The sequence below is a fragment of the Lissotriton vulgaris genome, chromosome 11 (assembly GCF_964263255.1).
Source record: "Lissotriton vulgaris chromosome 11, aLisVul1.2, whole genome shotgun sequence".
NCBI classification, from domain to species: Eukaryota; Metazoa; Chordata; class Amphibia; order Caudata; family Salamandridae; genus Lissotriton; species Lissotriton vulgaris.
Genome location: NC_141699.1, coordinates 872,444,142 through 872,461,108, shown reverse-complemented (window position 1 = coordinate 872,461,108; position 16,967 = coordinate 872,444,142). Strand labels below are relative to the sequence as shown.

At 45.0% G+C, this 16,967-nt stretch overlaps 1 protein-coding gene across 1 annotated transcript in view; it reads right to left on the bottom strand.

Moving 5' to 3' along the window:
• AGXT (alanine--glyoxylate aminotransferase) overlaps nucleotides 1-16,967 on the bottom strand; it is a 465,350-nt gene that overhangs the window by 375,927 nt on the left and 72,456 nt on the right. Inside the window, exon 2 of the mRNA XM_086944021.1 lies at nucleotides 4,945-5,137. Within this exon, the coding sequence (XP_086800147.1) occupies nucleotides 4,945-5,137 (193 nt within the window). The remainder of the gene's footprint in view (nucleotides 1-4,944; nucleotides 5,138-16,967) is intronic.

The window sequence follows — 16,967 nt, the reverse complement described above, 5'->3', positions numbered from 1 at the left end:
AAGAATACTGCTTTCAGATGCTAGACCCTTTTTTGCCATTTGTTTGGCAAAATTCCTAGGTTGGGCTTGGCGTATAAGAACTGCTAAACAACTGATGATCCAATAAAGTGTTCCCTTTTATTTTATTTTTATCTATATAATGCTTTCTCTCGTGCAAACAATGAGATGTTTTTAATGGAAAAATGAATTGTAAGTTGCTTTGTTTTGATTACTGCTAAATTGTTTTTATGATATGATGTTCTGCTTTTATGATATGTTTTTATATCGAAATAAAGCTTATTACTACTACTGCTATTACTTGCAAGAGCAGGTATGCACGGAGTGTTCATGTCTTTGGTCTTGGCTAACCCAAGGCAAGACGTTTGTTGGACAATGTCATTCAAAAACATTATTTGCTGAGGGATGATACAGGCTTCAATCAAAGCTTATTTCCCCTGTACTTGCCAATCTTTTGTACCCCAGACCGATTTTGTGTCTCCAAAAGTCAAAACCCTGTCTAGACAGTTGGGCAATAAAGGATGCAGAATAAATCTGTTTTGTATTAGTTAAAATATTTTTCGTTCCTGTTGATTTCACATTTTTAAAGTAAAACGTTTCTGGATTAGATGTATTGTAACCTGAAAAATATGGAAATTTGTTCGCAAACGTTTTTGAGCTACCCCTTGTTGGTGTAGGACAATCTTCCCATTGGTTATACATAAATACATTTTTAGATGTTGCAGATTTATGCAAGAAATGATGACCATAGTGGTTATAACAATAAAGCTGTTCATAATCTGATGAACCCTCTAAGTATTCATGATTAGAGAATGCTTCTGATTGTTCTAGATCAGACTTCATGCTATTAACAGTCTTGAAGTCCCAATCATCAGAATAGGTACTAGTGATAATAAAGTCACTTAATGAATTTTTAAATAAGTGTGGAATCTTCAAAAGGTCCGATGGGCCAAATATATCATAATCCGTTTTGTCCCAAACTATACACCCTCCATCCCCCCTTGAATCTCCTCAGCTACCTCAGCCCAGGACTGTAGGGACTTAAGTAACCCTGCCTTCCTAATCCTGTTGGAAGCAGGCAGCCCCCTAAGCCTACACTGTACCCTAAGATCAGCTATCTTGAACTGGGACAATTTAGCCAGGTCTAGCTCCATGGTTCCCTAGTTTTGGGTCACAGCAACTAGGCACAACAGACTTAGAACAATTTTGAAAAATCAAAACAATGGATTAAAAACAGTTTAGTCCAAATTCCAAAAATCAAACTCAAAAGTTTGATCTAAGGCAATTTAGAGGATTTTTATAATCTTAATTCACTTTATTGAAAGGTGTACTTTTAAACACAAGTCCTCATCCACACCGCTGAGCACCAAATGTTGGAAAGTGGATTATTGGTAGGGGGAAATGCAGGTCTGCCACTGGCAATAAGGTCACTAACACATGATAGGACTCAGCATAGGTCTTGGAAAATTATTCCGATGCTCAACCCTTTGTAACGTGGCTGTGAGCAGACAGGCTTAACTTCAAAGACAGGTATGTAAAGCATTTAAAATCACCAATTCAGTACATAATTGAGAGACACATCACATAATAAAAATCCACATATTTGTATCTTTAAAATGACACCAAAACAACAAAAATCCAATTTAGGTAACCAGAGATACGAATTGTCAAAGATTTAGCATTACATAGCACCTAGAAACATATAGCGCCTTATTGGGATATCTGATCGTGATAGACCAGCTCAAAGTGAAAGTTTCAGGCCGACCGCAATGGAGCCCTGAGCGGCTACCACTCGCAGTAGGTCCCAGTCACAGTTTTTACCTTCAGACTTAGAAACTTTTACAGAGCTTTTTCTCACGGGGTCTCTCGATGGTCTTCACCAGGCCGGATTCGGTGAGGGTTCGCCGGCCTCAGATTTGTTTTACTCCCAGTCAAACTCTAGAAGTCGAACCTACGGAGCTTTTAGTGGGACTAACCTGGATGGCTTGGCCGGCTTACCGTTGAAGGCAGGCGGCTTAGCTGGCCAGGTTGAGGCGGTCCCGTCATGGAGCTTTTTTCCAAAGTTGCTCCAAAGTTCTCCAACCTTCTGGAACTTCTTCCTGAAGTTCCCCAAAGGGTCCTAAAGTGTCTCAAACTCACTCCAAGGGTCTGGAAGCTCCAAGATGGTGCTTAAAAGTTGAGGACTTCAGTTCCCACAATCCACTTGGATAAAACCCTCACAAATCCCGTGGTATTTCTCCAGGTTGAGGATCCTTTATGGGGATGGTCCAGGTGAGCTCTGTTAACCTGTGGATTGCAGGGAGTCCACTCTTTAGTTCTTTTACAGCAAGGTAATCCGCAGGGCTGTAGTTTCAGATGGTGCAGTCTTCAGAGGGCAGGCCTTAGAATTTTGCACCCCAACTTCTCAGCATGGCAACGTCTTGCTTTCTTAAGTTTCAAGCAGCAGATCCGAGAGGCTCTGCCCCTCTCAGATAATTATTCCAAGTTCTCTGGGTCAAGCTGGAGGTCACTGCTGACCAATGGGAGCGGGGCAACTCCCCAAGAATATGACCACATCTTGTAGAGTGTGGCAATATTTTGTCCCAGAGTGCACCAAATCCTCCAAATTCATAATGGCTGATTTTCCAGCAGGGAGGTAACAGCTGGCTAAACACTCCCCTAGGATGGTTTACCTTCCATAAACTCCACCCTTACATCTGTGCATTCCTTCCATGAGCCTAGCTGTGGCTGAGGTGAAAAGGTTAGAATTGTAAATGACACTAAGGCCTCCTCTTCTCTTTGAAGACCATGGTTTACGACTCCTCCCCCTGCTCTGGCATTCCTGTGTAGCGGCACACTGCCCTCCCAGCAGATCTGGTTAACCCCAGGGGCACTTTATCACCTCTTTAAGGCAGTCTGGATAATCCACTTAACTCTGACCAATCAGGACAGACCACTGGAAGGCTGAATATGGACTTACAAACAAGAAAGTCTTATAACTTCCTGTATGTACACTTTAGGAGAAATTCAACCATATCATATTCTTGAGTTTATGAATACCTTTCGGGGAAGTCTTTGAATGGTACTTCTATCCCTCTCCTATCACGAGTTATCAGTTAATAACTTCCTGCTATGTTAAGCAGGGGATTTGCAATGGGAAAAATGACTTGGGCCATTTTTCCAGCACCAGGACTTACAAAAACATATTTTATAAGTACTTTGCTTATATCTACAGGACCCCCACCCTATGGGACAAAACTAATGGAGACTTTAGGGGTTCTGAATCTGTAGAAATATTCAAGATCCTCCCTCCACAGGGCTCCTAGCATCAAAGTCGAATTTGGGCCGCACTTTATTACAATCAGGGGAGTGAAATGTGAAATTTCACGTAACCTAGGGCATATAAAACTTATTTTATAAGAGTCTTCTTATAAATACCTGGCTCCCACCCCTGGGACACCTAGGGAAGAACCCAGGGGTTCCTAATATGCCAAAACATTGTAGGTTATCCATTTTTGAGTGCCCCAAACCCCAAAGTCGAGTTTGAGCACAATTTACTTTTTAAAAGCAGCCCTGTCACCCAGAGCTACTTTTATACTGACCTCAGGCTTCAGCAGTGCACACATGCAAGTCCAGAAACAAAGCTGCTGGCCTCTAAACTGTCATGCCCTATTCTGGGCTTGGGGCTTCTAGGTAGTTTTAATCCCCTGCCCTAATATTTATTAGGGTCTGATGGGGTAGGCCATGCCAACCACAGGGGTACCCCAACCCTTAGTGTACCCTAGTGTAAGTAGGTGTTTTCACTGTTTTCTAAATGTGTCTCTTTCAGCATAGCACTGACTTAGGCAGAGCCCAGGGTCAGTCAGAGTCAATTACCACCAGTACTATTCCGCAAAATGTTGGGGGTTGCCCAGGGCAGAGGATGACTTTGCAACACTATTGTGTTGAAATAGTAAAGGAAATAATAGGAAAATAGCCACGGGTGTATCAACACGCATTTTTCATGATGGATACATGTACATGCTTCACAACATATGCCCACATGTGCACTCACAGTGGGATCTTGAAATAGTTTTTCTTTCCATTCCACAATGGCTAACATAAATGCATGCAAAAGGTCTTTCCCGGCACTCATGCATTGTGATACAGGCATACCAGTGCAGACAAGCTTTGGCAAAGCCAATAGGTCTCCATTTACCTTTTAAAGGTGAGAGCTTCTGGCTTTGCCATTGCTTGTTTAACTTCCTGTCTGAGTACTGTTCTGCTCCTTTGCCCCTCATGAAGGCTACCTTTCATCGTAAAGCTTCGACTGCCATCTTCATTACAACGACAGAACATTCCTACATCATCAGGCTCCAATTCCATTCCTCTGCCCAGTGTCATGGATGATAGTCCTTACATATGTGGTCAGGTTAAACTTTCCTTACACTAGTCATAGCGTTTTGCTGCCTCCCTTCAATCCACAAGAGAGGCACAATTTGATGTTTTGAAGTGCAGTCATATATCCAACCAGTGGGCGGGTGTCCTACGTAGCTGCCCAGCAGGGCTGGACTTGGAACAGAAACCAGCCCAAGCAGATTGCTGCTCAACTGGCACAGGGAGTGGGGGGGCTGCTAGTAAAAAGCAAAGCTCCTGCTTTTGTTACAGAGGGGGATATTGCAGCACCACTGCAAAACCGGACACCAGTGACAATACCTACTGCCACCCCTCCGGCTCACTGAGGAAACGCCCGGTGCCCGCTACCGCCAGTCCGGCCCTGCTGCCTAGACCTATACTGTCCTCGTATCTGTCCTATACCGGTTAAGTTCCAGCCATGCTGCCTTTTTTTTCTTTGGCTCACCTTCAGAAGTGTCCTCATAATCCAGCAAGATGCCTCCTTATTTCTCTTGGCGAACCTTCTCCGTGGGACTTACAAAGATAAACTTCTACTACATACTTCTGTTCTCATAATTGTACTAGTCCACTTACCAATCCTCTCACAGATGTCAGCTGCCCTCTCACCCCAGATGCCGTTCACTGCAATCAGCACAGTCTCCCCAGGTTCCAGAGAATTGAAAAAAGCTGCTTCCATTGCACAGTGCCCAGACCCACTGATTGCCAAGGTGAGCGAGTTGCGGGTCTGGAAGGCGTACTGGATCCCACATTTGATGTCATCCATGATCTGAAGGGAGAAAAGAGATGTAAGATGTGTGAGAGTGGTTATATTTCGCATTTCATATACAGGCCCAGTGGGCTACACAGTAACTGGCAAATGCTCATACCTTGGACTAAAAATAACGAGAGACGTTTAGAGGAGTACCAGGCACCATCATTACCCCTTCCGATACCTTAAGACACTTAGGCCCAGTTCTACTTGTCATTTGGCGCACTTCAAAGAAGCAAAGTAACTTGCTACACTGCATCAAATGGAGAGAGCAGGAATTGGCCATATTTACTAATATACGGCTGATTCCTGCTCTTTCTCTGCACCTGTACACACAGTGCAGCCTAATGCCAACACAGACACCCTTGTGCCAATGCAGCACACATAGAAAGAGAAAGTAATGAAGAGAAAAAAATATATTTCTCCTCATTACGCCCTTGCCTTGTTGGGAAGGCAATGCATTTTGACACAGCCTCAGGAATAGTAATCTTAGTTAATCTGGGGATGGGTCAAAATCCATGGATGGATGCGGGGAGCTCACACGATCCATTCAGAGAACACCAACACAGAGTAATGCCAGGAAACAGCATGCGCTGCTTTTTGTTACTCTGGATTTACTAAGTCATGCAAGGTGGATTTGAATGGCTCATTAAATCTCACCGAATCCCTTATGTTGTTTTGTGCTGCCATGTATGATGCATTGGCAGCGCAAGGGCTTCATAAATCTAGCCCTTAATTTTGGGAAATTATGTTTAGAGGATGGAATCAGGGGACTTAGCTTACCACTGAACCGAATTTTGTGTGGTGCTCTGAAAATCACTTTAGCTCCAGCTGAGTCTGTTTCCTCATTTACAAAAATCTGAATACTTGGAAAACGGCAGAAAATCCAATATTAGGTTCTCTATAAAACTGGGGTTTCACAACCATTTCATTCTCAAGCAGTTTAGAAATTCCCAACAAAAAATGTGGCCATCCCTGATGTCCAGATGTGATTAGGAGCCACGAGCAGGAGCAGCTACGGCCAGTTGTTCGCCCTCGCCAGTGTGCTAGTGTCCAGGCCTTCCAGGTTGGGGCCTACCCAATATCCCTTCTAGGTATCACCAGAAGGTAGATTTTTTTTATTCCCACTCTTCCTTTGCACCTTGAATACCAGTTTGAATTCTGTATCCAGGGACGGATATTCGAAGTACACTGACTTGACCGTCCTTCTTTTGCAGAGTAGATTAGGTTATTCTCCCCCCGGTCCAGGTGAAATCTGTTTATCCGTTAAGAGATTTGAGGCATGAAACATGTTGCCCACTAACCACTCCCGCACTTCACCTCTACCTTTAGCTGCAGAAAGTGTAATTCTCCTAGCCAGCAACCACTCATGTTGTAGGTTTTAACCATAGCATTAGCGTCCAGCGAATAAAGTTGTTTTGGACTCACTTAACTATTTTTAGACACACACTCACACCCACTCTACTCATCTCGCACATACTCCCACACCTCTTCATCTTGGGCCCTTCGGCAAACTACAATGAAGACCTCTGGCAAAGAGCCCCCGTGCAGGGCCCGTTGGGTATTGCAGCGCCTGCCCAACGAGGAGCTGCCCTTTGATGAAGCATGACACCTCTTGGGGTGTGTGAGGGCCCTTGCTCCTTATACGAGCTCCCCCCCCCCCCCCACCATCGTCCTTCCTTTACCTGAAGTACCTGCCCTTTTCTTCTCTGTTAATTGCCTCTTGGTCCCCCTCTACAGGAACTGCATACCCTGTTCTGACCGCATTGTCCCAAGACTTAGAAAATAGGAATTAATTTAATTATTTGGTATTTTATATCAAGAACATATAATAAAGCAAGTATACATAATTGATCAATTATAAACTCACCAAAACAGCTATCAATAATAAACCTAACTCCCTAAGCCTCAGCAAAGTAGGAACAAAATACCATTTTTAGTTCATCTAACTTTTTTTCTCTTCAAATGAAAAGTAAGCACCTCCTCCATGTTAAAACTAACTGAAAAGAAAAGCTGCAAAACCATGCAAAATATCTCAACAAAACATACCAGACACCAAATTACAAGTAACTTCATTTTTTTACATGTAACTAACAAACATGCAAAATTTAAATTATAATATATATTTATACTATTTAACTACTTATAGATAAAATTACAGAAGCCTCCAAATGTATCCCTTCACAGAAAGGAAATCAATTATCAAATTACATGGGCTACGCCTACAGCCAAGAAAGTGCATCAACAGAAACTATAGACTGGAAATGTACTGAATATTACTCTAAGGTATGTTACAGGAGGGCAACTACAAAAGATAACATTGTAATGAAAGTTAGAGATCACAACACTTTCCCCCAAATTTGACAGCAATAGAGGTACAGGATATATAGAAAGATAAAAGAGAGGCAAGCACTAGCTCCCAGGAAGCAACAAGCAAAGTTCCTAAAGAAACACTATACAAAGTTCCAGAACATATAACAGGCCAACTACCACCTATCCCGCTTTAAAAATGTATTTGTACACACTAAAAAATCCACCAGCGATACCCCACCTGCCCCTAGAAGATACAAAGACATACCTGACTAAATTTAAAAATACCACATAAGGAGGAACAAATCCTTTCACATGACAATCCAAAAAATGAAAAACAAATACTCATCTTCTCTACAGCAAACAACTTGATGAAACTTACCCAATGTCAAATCTGGATGATAGATGGCACCTTCAAAATGTGCCACAAACCATTCACTCAGTTATACAGCATACATGGTGGATATTAGGCCTGGGCGGTAAATTCGTTCCGCTCACGGTCCTCCTTCACAGCAGTATCATGACCCCAAAGAAAACCACCCTGTTTACACAATAATCTAGGTAAGTCAGTTTTGCAGTATTTACCAATTGACAGGACTGGGTACCTATGGTTGCTACTCCAGCAACGGTAAAAGTACTCGTAGTATTTTTTCACATGTGTTCATGCATATGGGTATATTGCACACTTGTGCAGCAAAAAAATACACACACCTGCTCTGAGCCATATGAAAACATATTCCCCGCCATCAGGAATACCACTGCTGGGTCAGTGGTGACATTGTAATATGGCAGTCTTCTGACCACCACAGTGGTGGTGCAGTGGTAGGACCAACACATTTTTAATCAGGCCCTAAGTGTGGATATTCCACTAACAGCCAATTCGCCTTCAAAATAAAAAAATGATAGTACTAGCCTATGACCCTGTCACAGAGGTAGCCAACCAGTATATTGAAAATTAAGGCAAACTTTGGGCCCGATTACAAGTGTGGTGGCCCTGGAGTGGGCTACATGGTACCGCCCTGCTCCAGGACCGCTAAATAGGGCTGCCACCCACCCACCAGATTACAAGATTTTCATGGTCTGGTGGGCGGGTGCCCTGGAAGTCCTGCTGCGGTGCCTTTCAAAGGCCCCTATGTATGCCTTAAAAAGGCACCGCCCTAGGACTGCCACAGCACAGAATGGGCTGTGAAGTCTGCATGCACCCTTATTCATGGGCATGAGGGGATCCTATAGAGCCCCCTTTACTTCATGAATGCCAGCAGTTTCATGGAGGAAGAACCTCCATGACACCGCTGGTGGTCCTGAAACTCGTAATACGCATGGTGGAGCCGCAGAGGCACTGCCAGCATAATGTGAGCTCATGACTATCGCGGGACAGCCTGGGAATGCAGTACCCAGGCAGTTGCAGCAGTACAATGCCAGTCTCACTGCCAAAGTTGTACTAGGGAGGTCCGACCACCAGAGTGGCAGTGGCTGTACCCCCACCGCTGTGCCCCTGCCATAATCAGGCCCTTAGTCCCTTAATGGACTGTTTTGAAGACACTTGGGTTGGCAGACTGCACCAGTCAATACACAGACGCCAAGCCAGATTCCAGATACCAGGATGGAATGTCTATGACAGTACCCCGGCGCAGGAAGCCAAAACAAACAACGCAGTGGAAAGATGCACAATGTCTTCCAATCCACATTAGGCAGAATTCGATCTATTTTATACAAATTTATTGAAGCACTACAAAGAAAGCAAAGCTTCCAAGAACTAATAATGGAGCAATCTGTTACCCAAATTAGCCCAAAACATAGCAAACAAACTAAAATAATGTACCCCATACTACAATTCAAAGTCAAACTCTTCATCAATAAAAGAAGGACTTCATTACTTATAAAAAATAGTTAAAAGCATATTATAAAAAATAAGTAGCAACCTATCTGATACCTCAAAAATGACAACAAACGCTAAACCAATGAACAAAATAATTTCTTTAAAAAAAATCCATAAATATTTTTTCAGTAAAACAATTATAACAAAATCTAAATTTAATAAACACTGATATGATAAAAATATTCATATTAATAATCATAAAAAGTAACAATAACCAACCAACTTTAAACCATATTCAATGCATCACATCCAAAACACATAATCCAATACCGCCACATAATCATAACATAAACATAAACAATATAATATCACATTTAACACCTACAACAAAAGTACACATTAAAATATACTGTTTTATAGCTGTAGATCTTTCTCCCGGGAGGTAAACAGAAGAGGAATGAAAAGTAGGCCAGGTGATAGCCGACCCACTACTGTGGGTGGGAAGGGAAAACGATTATTTTGATCTGAAAGGGAAAAATGCTTGGTATAAGTATATATCTCTCACTCAGAGCTCGGGCTAGTGTTTCCAAACCTGGCTGCGCCCCTCTGGTCTAGATGAGAGGTGATTGGCGGCAGCACGGAGGCTGGTCTCTGAGCCGGTCCCAGGCGTGCCACTCGTCATGGTGTAAATGGCGGCGCCAGATGTTCCGGAGTCCCGTCTCAATGCGTGGGCTTATTTGCTATGTCAGGGAGTGCGTAGCAGTTGCCACAGAGCTGTCATGGTAACCAAAACCACTCCCGTGGAGTTGTATTGACCCAATGTTGGAAATTAGAAAATTCTCGTATACTGGATCGTCATATTAAATTGTGGAACCCCAATTTGGTATGTTATTGGGGGGTCCTAGTTTTTTTCTAAAGCTTGCAATGCTTGGATGGTGGGTTTTCGTGTGTAAACTATTTTTTAAGACAACGTAAACTTGTATTTTTCATATTACAAATATATATATATAGAACTACTTAGAAGTGGAGCACATTCCTCGTGGATTAAGAATCTTCATTGTGCCTACCCTAAGTAAACCAAAGCCAGAAGTACTAAAAGCATGGCTTGAAAACACGAGCGCCTGTTCCAAAAACATGTTGCAAATTCTGATAAGAAACGCCTGGGAAGAACATAAGGAACTAGTTGAAGAGATACAGAAGAAAATTATTGATGACCTTGCAACAGAAGCAAATCAAAATGAGGTGAAAAAGATACTATCTACTGTGAATGATCGTATCTCCAATTTTGAAAAAGATTTAATTGCGAGGAAACAAAGAAAATTTGAGAGGGAAGAGAGAGACTACCAATCAGGAAAAATCCTGACTTTTGCCAAGAACTTTGACAAACTGCGAGCATCCCTATTGAAAGACAGAGCACTCGGAGCAGCAGACAAAGACCAATGGGAATCCTGGACAACCCTCAGCTAAGAAGATGGCTCAATTGACAGTACTATCGCCTGCCCAGCGGAGGTGACAGCTTTTTCAGAGGAAATGCACCTCATGCTAGAGGCGAACGAACAATCAATGCGAGGGAGGACAAGATATCAAGGCCGAGGCGGAAGAACAAAACCAAAAAACGGTGAGAGCGGCGAATCAAAAGTCAACAACACTGGCGTGGGAAACAGAGGCCAAACTCAGAGAGGCAAATAATGGTAGAACAACCACAGAAGTTAACGGTAATGAACCTTTCGAGTAGACTATTAACTGAAAGTGAAGAGCAAGTACTTAAACTAGGATTGACTTTCTGACCAGACTCCCGTATGGACTATGCACAAACACAAATATATATGTACCTGTTTGTACGAAAGTTGAAATTGCTTAAGATTCACCAGAGTAGACAGCAAGGTCTTAGTGTACAGAATGAAGTCATAGCCACACCTCTAAGTGATGTAGATATTTTAGAAACATTGGAGAGCCTCAGCAATGAGGAACTCCCTGACATGACGCAAAATATTTCTCTTCCTGACTACGCTCTTAATACAGTGACACCTAGTACAGTGCGTATTGCGTATTACGCAAACTAAAGTGAGTACACCCTTTAGAGACAAATCCAAATTCAGACCACAGCTACCCAGGAATAACATTGACGTCTTTCATGATCTTGTAAATAATGACATCTTGAGAATTCTTGAAAAACTGTTGGGAGACAGAACCTAACCGTAGAGCACAGAGAAGCCCTCAGAAACTTACAAAATGATGACACCATTATAATTAAACCCTCTGATGAAGGGGGAAATATTGTAATCTGGGAAAAGAAAGCTATATAAAAGAAGCTATGAGACAGCTCTCTGACAACACATGCTACACTAGAGTAGATACATCCTATCCAACTAGCTTGCAAACAAGAATTTTTGAATATCTCCAAGAATGGTCCAACAACGACCTCTTGAGTTGGGACGAAACAACATTTCTAAAAAATGAGAAACCGACTATTCCAACCCTTTATATACTTCCCAAGGTACATAAAGATCCCGTACGACCACCAGGCAGACCCATAGTGTTATCCAAGAATAGTCTGCTGGAAAATGTCTCACGTTACGTGGACCATTTTTTAGCAGAGTATGTAAAAGACTTAACATCACTCAGGGATACTTAGGATTTTCTCCCAAAAATTGAAAACATTCATTGGGAAGAACATTTCTGGCTGGTATGTTTAGATGTGGAAAGTTTATATACCAGCATTAGGCACACTTACGGTCTTAAAGCATGTGAATACTTTTTAAAATCTAGAAGTATACACCTTGATGCACAAACCAAAATGCTCCTTCAAATGATAGAACTATGCCTGGTAGAAAATGTGTTTTCATTCAATGGGGTGCTATATAAACAATCACAAGGTACCTCTATGGGCACCTGCTGTGCCCCCAGCTAAGCCAACTTGTTGGTGGGCTGGTGGGAGGAGCAGGTGCTCTGGGGTGAAACCTTGGAGCCCTGGAGTAACAAAGTAAATGTCTGGCTCAGGTATATAGACAACGTCTTTTTCGTCTGGGAAGACAATGAGAGAGCTCTCCATGTATTCCTAAGTATGCTTAATCAGAACACAGTCAACCTAAAATTCTCCATGCAGCACAGTCAGGAGAGTGTCGATTTCCTCGACATTAAAGTAGCAAACCATGGCAACAAACGAGACACTGAAATATTCAGGAAGATAACTGCGGGCAACTCAGTGTTACATTCAGAGAGTTGTCACCCACCTAATTTCCATTCTAGGCAGCTGGAAGCAATTAGAAGCTTCTGGAGAGGCTGTGAGAGCAGATCTGAGTCCCTGAGCCACAGGAAAACTTTTGTGCTTTTAAAATTGAAAAATGTCAAACACCAGTGGAAAGGAACTCCCAGAGAGGAAGAGAAAATTAAAATTCAGCATCATGGAGCTGCAGGTCCTCGTGGAGGAGGTGGTGAAAGAACACCATAAATTGTTTGGAAGGCAGTCCCTGACTGTGGCTGAATCTGCCAAAAGAAAGATTTGGCTGGAAATACAGTCCAAGGTGAATGCTGTAGGAGTGACTCCAAGGGACATAGATGACCTGAAAAAGAGGTGGTAGGACCTCAGGAGCTTGACTAAGAAGAAAATTGCAGAGCTCCTCAAAGAGGCAAATCGAACTGGAGGAGGGAGGAACCGTGCACCTCCCCTGACTGAGCTGGAGGAGCTGGTGGAGTCCACCATAGAACCAGAGAGCGTCTGTGGACAGGGAGATGCAGACAGCTCAGCCAGAGCTGCCACTAGAAAAGGTAAGAAGCATGTACAGCAATCACTCCCACCCCATTGCCTTCCCTTTCCCCTATGTGGCAGTGTTAACCCCACTCCAGTAGATGTAGCAATATACCGCAGCAATGCATTATGGGAGATGTAGTCATGTAAAGACCTACCATGTCATACAGCACACCAAGCAACAAGTTATGCAACACATATCAGTGATAATGAATCCGATGCAATATGTACAGTGTTTCAGTGAGAAGAATTTAATTGTATAAGCAGTGAGGCAGAAGCACATAGCTAATGTACGCTTTTATGTCCACATGCGAGACATCTCGCAGGCTGCACCACAGAGGGACGACAGCCAGGAGGCAGGCACAAGTGCAGGGAATGTCACTGAGGACACTGGTGCACCAACAACACAGCCACCATCCCAAGAGCTTGAAATGTCTCCACAGCTGCAGGCATCCCCAGAGCGTTCAGGATCCCCTCTGCTACTGTCCTCACCTGAACTGGCCGCATCACTGTCGCAAACAACACCTGTACCTCAAAAGAGCAAGAGGCATGTCGTTGCCCCACTAGTCGAAATGGAAACATCAGCAGGTGACATGGAGGGGGTGAGACACCAACCTTGGCTGGGGAAGGAAGCACTGCCACACAGCAGTCCAGCGCAGAGGGTGCCCGCACAGTTACCAGACGTTGCAGGCCCAGACATAGCAGTGCTGAACAACATGTGGAGGGTCCCAGTGTCTTCCGTGGGCTGGAGGGTAGCATGGTCAAGATCCAAAGAATGCAGGGGAAGGCCATCCAGTCGATGCAACGCCAGATGAGGCACCTGAATGCAAACATGGAATACTTTGGGAAGGGCATCAGTGCACTGGTTGATGAGAACAAAGAGATGGCATCAGGTATGAGGGAGATAGCTGCAGGAATGCGGGACATGTTGCAATCTGTGCTTCTCTTGTGCACAAAACTAGATCAGGACAGAGCACCAAGGAGGAAGGACAGGCAGGAAGCACAGCGACACACCAAGGCTGTTAACCGCTTGGCCACAGCAACTTCACTTCTGTGCAGGCGAAGTGTAAACATGCAAGAGGGCTTAGCACACAGCAGCAGTGAGGTTTCCAGGGGCCTTACAAGGGTGACGAGTGATGTAGAGGTGCTGCATAATGCACAGTCGGCACATACTGCTGCACTGGATGTTCCTGAGAGTGAGGAAAGAACCAGTAGGAGCAGCATGACAAGCCCCCCTGTTGCTGAGACACGGAAGAGCAGCCGGCTCCATGTTGCTCAAACTTCCCACACACCCAGCGAGGACAGCCAGCCAATTACATCTCACACCGGTAGGCGTGGCCAAAAATGACTTATGCTGCCCACACTCCATGACTTTTAATGGGGAAGTGAGCCAGGACTTCCATTATTAATGGATACTATTTGTGTTGCACATTTGTGCCTTTGACTACCTGCGTAGTGCCAACAATTAAACTAGGTTGGGTACATACTCCACTTGTCTGTATCTCTTTACTTACTCAAAAATAGTTGTGTGTGATCTCTGCCCGTCTCTGTCTGCCATCTGTAGCTGACGCAACTTCTGCTGTGTTGGGGACCGGCAGTGCATGTTCATCATCATTGTCCTGGTATTCGCACAATTCCACCTCTGTGCCCTTCTTAGTAGCAAGGTTGTGCAACATTGCGCAAGTTGCAATGATCTTACAGCAGATGAGTGTGTAGGACTGCCGTGCGCCTCCGCTTTTGTGGAGGCAGCGGAACCTGCTTTTTAGGAGCCCAAAGGTGCGCTCAACGACATTCCTAGTGGATTTGCATGCCATGTTGTATCGTCTCTGGCTTGGCGTTGATGGGTTCAGGTAGGGTGTCAGGATAAACGAGCGGACGGCATATGCGCTGTCACCTATTGGAACATAATAGGGCCATTAATCACATGCACAACAACACATACATCTGCAAAATCTATCAGGGTGGGTCACAGTGTTTTACCTAGCAGGTATCCTTCTCCGAATTCTCCCGCTGTCAGGCGTCTGTATATTCCACTGTTCTGAAAGATGTAGGAGTCATGGGTGCTTCCTGGGAATTTGGCCACAATGTCTGTGATGATGTTGTTGGCATCACATATTACCTGCACATTGATGGTGTGTGTTGACTTCCTGTTGCAGTAAATGTACTCTGTGGCAGCAGGTGGGCAGAATGGGATGTGGGTGCCATCAATACAGCCGATGACGTGTGGGAAGTCTGCCAGTTGATAAAAGTCAGTCTTGGTCTTTAGCAGTTCCACATGTGTGTCAGCGAAGCTGATATAATGATGCATTCTCTGCATCATGGCCTCTAGGAACTTGCAGAAGAAATGGGACAGGCAGCTCTGGGACACCCCACCTACCGCAGCAATCACCCTCTGGTAACTCCCGGAGGCAAGCAGGTGTAGGCGGCAGAGCACCTGCACATGGGGTGGGATGGCGTTCGCCCTTGATGTTGGGTGCTCCAGGAGTGGGTGCAGGTCCCTGATCAAGACCAGGAAGGTTTGGGGTCTAGCCTGTACCTTTGCAAGATCTCTGCCTCAGTGAGTTGGAAGAGTGTTTTCCGCTGTCTGTAGACCTGCTCCTCCCGTCTCCAGACCCTCTCTCCTGCTGCGTGTAGCCGTAGCCGCCTTGCTATCACGTAGAATGCTGCCATTCTGGTCACACTGTTGAATTTTGGGGCCTTTTTTTATAGCCTGCACCTGGTTACCACCTGCTTTCAATCCATGGTAATTCTATGTCAGGACCGGAGGCTTCGGATTATGCTTTTCTCTCATCGCTGTTTATTCACATAACACCACACAGCAGCCAGAAAAGCATCAAAACTTGAAAAAATCTTAGTATTCCAAACACAGGAATATCAGAAAACATCGTAATAACAATTTTAATAACTACAAGTCCCATGAGATCAACATTAGGCAGTCCTTTCTTAGTGTCCATAAATCCCAATATAAGGCGTCCATCCTGTGAACTCCTCCTCTTTCTTCGCTGCTTCGCAGCCAGTTAAGTACTATTCTCCCTCTCTTTCACAATTTTGTGTCTGCTGAGGTCTTGTGTTTTTTCTTGCATATTGGTATTCTATTTGCATTAACTCTTGCTATTGCTTTGGGGGGTCTGTGGGGTTTTTTCCCTTCCAGAGCCCCTTCTATCGCGGGGACGCCTTCGCCCCTTACGCGATGTCCCCGTGTGTTCCGCGGTGTTGATTTCGCCGCTAGAGGGCGCCGTAGCGTCTCGCCTGCCCGCGCGTGGCTTCCGTCTCGCTGATTGGAGCCGCGCTGGGGAGTCGACGTCGCAGGAGCCCTGCTGCCGCCTAACCCTGACGCCCTCTTGGGTTGTACTGTCCTCTGCTTGAACGCCCCGGTGGGGTCTGTACTGGTGGTTGTGACCACGTTGACGCCTGCGGGCGATTTTTCAGCACCTTTTTCCTGCATCAGCTTCCGCTGGGGTGTTACCCGCTCAAGCGCGCTGGGAGGCGGTGCGACCCGGTCTCTGGAGAGAGGGTCGGCGCGCTGTGAAGGCTGGTGCTGCCTTCTTGATTGCCTGGTTACGCCGGCCTACAAACCTTGCTAACCTCCGGTTGGCCCACACGTGGCTGTTTGTCCACGCCATCGGAACCCTCAGATACCTGATTCTTCTTTACTGCGTGGTGGACGCCATGGTTGAGGGGTACTACGTCGAGGAGGAGGAGTCACACCAATACCTCCAAGACGACGCATTCTATGCGGCTGTGGATCAGTCAATTTACCGTTGTGTCCAGGAAATCGTTGGGCCTATGGAGGACAGGCTATCAGCCCGCATTGTTGAGGAGTGTGCCAAGTTGGCGCCGGGCCTCGCGGGGATGCCCGCCAACGATCCTAGCCGACCACCGGCGGCCAAGAAGCCACGTGGGGACGCGGGTCCCAGTGGTGCACAAGGCGTGGACAAGGACGCCTTCGAGCGCCTACGAGACGCTTTCCT